This window comes from Myotis davidii, unplaced genomic scaffold, assembly GCF_000327345.1.
Source record: "Myotis davidii unplaced genomic scaffold, ASM32734v1 scaffold1006, whole genome shotgun sequence".
NCBI classification, from domain to species: domain Eukaryota; kingdom Metazoa; phylum Chordata; class Mammalia; order Chiroptera; family Vespertilionidae; genus Myotis; species Myotis davidii.
Genome location: NW_006297143.1, coordinates 593767 through 596867, shown reverse-complemented (window position 1 = coordinate 596867; position 3101 = coordinate 593767). Strand labels below are relative to the sequence as shown.

General features: G+C 64.1%; 1 protein-coding gene across 1 annotated transcript in view; it reads left to right on the top strand.

Moving 5' to 3' along the window:
• Positions 1–3101, top strand: part of TNXB (tenascin XB) — a gene marked incomplete at its 3' end in the record, with an annotated part of 48632 nt that overhangs the window by 22072 nt on the left and 23459 nt on the right. Inside the window, 3 exon segments of the mRNA XM_015569855.1 lie at positions 860–1156; positions 2047–2337; positions 2584–2933. Of these exon segments, the coding sequence (XP_015425341.1) occupies positions 860–1156; positions 2047–2337; positions 2584–2933 (938 nt within the window).

Here is a 3101-nt window from a genome sequence, read left to right as displayed (position 1 = left end):
ATGGAGGGACTAAAATATATTTTAAAAAAAAAAATTCAAATGTAAGGTTTAGGAGTGCAGGGGCGTCTTTACCCGCCCGTTAAATAAGGAGGCGTAGGCACCTGTGGACGTGCTGGCGCGCGTGACCCGTGGTCGGGCAGTAGCGCTAAGGTGATGTGAGGACAGTCACAGGTGCTGCTGGGCCACCGTTGTCCACGTAAGAAATGTTCAAACCTGTTGAGAGTTTTGTGAGTTTATCTGAACCAAACCGATGACAATTGCTGGGAAGCAGAATCTCAACGAATTGAGAAAATGCCCCGGAAAATGGCACTTCTGCACCTGCTTTATACATTACGATCAAAAGAGAAGCCGTCAGTGGGCGACATGAAATCCACTGGTGCCGGTGAGGGGGGCGGGGAAAGCGAATGGGGGACACCTCTGGGATTGGATAGGGAGTGAAATGATAGACACGCGCTGCTGCCACACAGGTGGTGCGGTGGCTGTGCTTTGAGGGTCCAAAGGAAGCAGGGAAGTTGCTCTGTGCCTGTGAAGGACGCTTATCAGCTGTGTTACCCTAGATGCAAAAGGACGGTAGACGGCTCAGTTAGGGTGCAGATGGACTTGTGTCAGGGGAGAGACTGACCTAGGATACGACCACCCACCGTGAGCGCCTCAGGTCAGCACTCGGCCCCGTTTTGTCGCCACCGTGGCTGCTTCCTGTGTCCGCTGGAAGGAAATGCACCGCTCAGATAGAGGCAGTCACAGTGCGGCTGTGGCTGAGTCCCACCTCAGGCCCCTCCCTGGCCCTGGGAGCCCGGAGCCCTGGGGGGCAGTGGTCCCTCAGAGCGCTCAGCCCTGTTCTCTGTCCTCCCCCACCCAGCTCCCCTCCCGCCAGCTCCAGCCACAGAGTCCCCCCAAGAGCCGCGCCTGGGGGAGCTGACGGTGACGGATGTGACCCCGAGCTCCGTGGGCCTCTCGTGGACGGTTCCTGCGGGTGAATTCGACTCCTTCGTGGTCCAGTACAAGGACAGGGACGGGCAGCCCCGGGTGGTGCCTGTGGCCGCAGACCAGCTCGCGGTCACTGTTCCCGGCCTGGAGCCCGACAGGAAGTACAGGTTCCTGCTCTTTGGGATCCAGGAAGGGAAGCGACACAGCTCCGTTTCTGTGGAGGCAAAGACAGGTGAGAGGGACCCCCTGAAACTAGCCGAGGCCCCTCTTCACCCTCCTGGTCTCCTGTCCTGCCGCCAGGCCCCCCTTTGTGCTCCTGTTTCACTGGACAAGCCCTCCACCTGCCCAGGCCCCTGACAGCCAGGCCGGACTTCCCTGTCTTCCCACAACCTACGCCTGTGAAGGGGAGGCCCTAACCCCCTCCAGGACGTGGGGCCTGGGACAGGTGCTGGGAGGGGAGAAAGGAGCAGAGCCCCGCCTCCCTGCCCAGGGGCCTAAGCCCGGGGGTCTGGCCATCTCCCCTCCGACTCTCACCCGAGTTCTCACCCTGTTGGCTCAGGCCCATGGGTCCCATATCTGCCCCCAGGACCTCTGTCCTCCCCTGGCCTCCTCTCGGAGCCTGGAGACGGGACCCCAGGAGCCCAGGGCTGGCGGCCTAGCTGCCCCTTTCCTGGGTTCGGTCTGGGCCCTCCTTGCCCCAGGGGCTCTCTGTTGCCAGAAAACTCCAGTAGCAACAACGTGGTCAGCATCCTTGCCATCTGGGAGGCAGCACGCCAGCTCCTCCCAAGCCTCAGGTGGCTTTCTGCTCCCACACCAGATCGGTCCCCTGTCTGAGCTCCCCGTCTTCTCCCCGACCCTCACTCAGGGCAGCCCCTCCACCAGGGCCTGTGAGGGCAGCACCAGGAGTCAGATGGGCAGCATCAGGGGCCTTTGCCCCACCCAGAGCTGCCTGGGGGCAGAGCCCCTCCTGGTGCAAGTGGGCGGAGGCGCAGGCAGCGGGATGGTGTGGACGGAGGGCGGAGGTGAGGGACGCACTGCTCATCTGGGCAGTTCTGGGTTTGCACTCGAGAGGCCCGAAGGAGTCACTCTGGAACATAAACGCCGAACCGTCCTCTCTGCCTGGGGCCCACGGTGACGCCAGCCCGCAGGCCCCGCCCCGCCTCGGGGAGCTGCGGGTGACAGATCCCACCCCGGACTCCCTGCGCCTCTCCTGGACGGTCCCCGAGGGCCACTTCGACTCCTTCGTGGTCCAGTTCAAGGACAGGGACGGCCCCCGGATGGTGCCTGTGGGTGGCCACGAGCGCTCGGTCACCATCACCCCCCTGGACAGCGGCCGCACGTACAGATTTCTCCTCTACGGCCTCCTGGGCAAGAGACGCCACGGCCCCCTCAGCGCGGACGGCACCACAGGTGAGGCCGCTGCCGCTGCCCGGGCGGCTGGGAAGGTGCCTGGCTCCCTGCCTGGCCTTCCCCGTTGTGACCGGGTCGCAGCCTCTGGGCTGGGATCAGTCCCGCCTTCTCCCGTCCTAAGCCCACGGCACCAGCCCTTGGCGACTCAGCCCTGGCAGAGTCAGTCTCTGGGCCTCTCGCTCCCACCCTTCGAGGTCATCCAGCCTTCCCGATGCCTCAGCCGGCTCCTCCGTGTCTCCCTCTCAGAGGCACAGGGTGCTGCGAGTGTCGCTGGAACAAAGCGCCCCCCAAAGCCCCGTCTGGGGGCAGAGCTACAGGTGACCAGCGTGACACCGGACTCCGTGGGCCTCGCATGGACCGTCCCCGAGGGCCAGTTTGACTCCTTCCTGGTCCAGTACAAGGACAGGGAGGGGCGACCCCAGGTGCTGCCTGTGGAGGGCGGCCTCAGGGAGGCCAGAGTCTGGGGCCTGGACGCTGCCCGCAGGTACAAGCTGCTGCTCTACGGGCTGCACCAGGGCAGGCGCGTGGGGCCCCTCTCGGCCTTCGCTGTGACAGGTGAGTGTGACTGCCGAACAGACTGTCCCGCCTCCCTCCAGGCTCTCCCCCTCCCCCAGTCTCCAGCAACACTAGGGCCGCAGGAGCCGAAGGGAGATGGCGGGCAGGAGAGGCTCACTGCCCCTTAGCACACGATGTCAGCACTGGGGTGACCTTGGGACACACCGAGGGTGTCTTCCCGACCAGCTCCTTTCTCAGACATGAGGGAC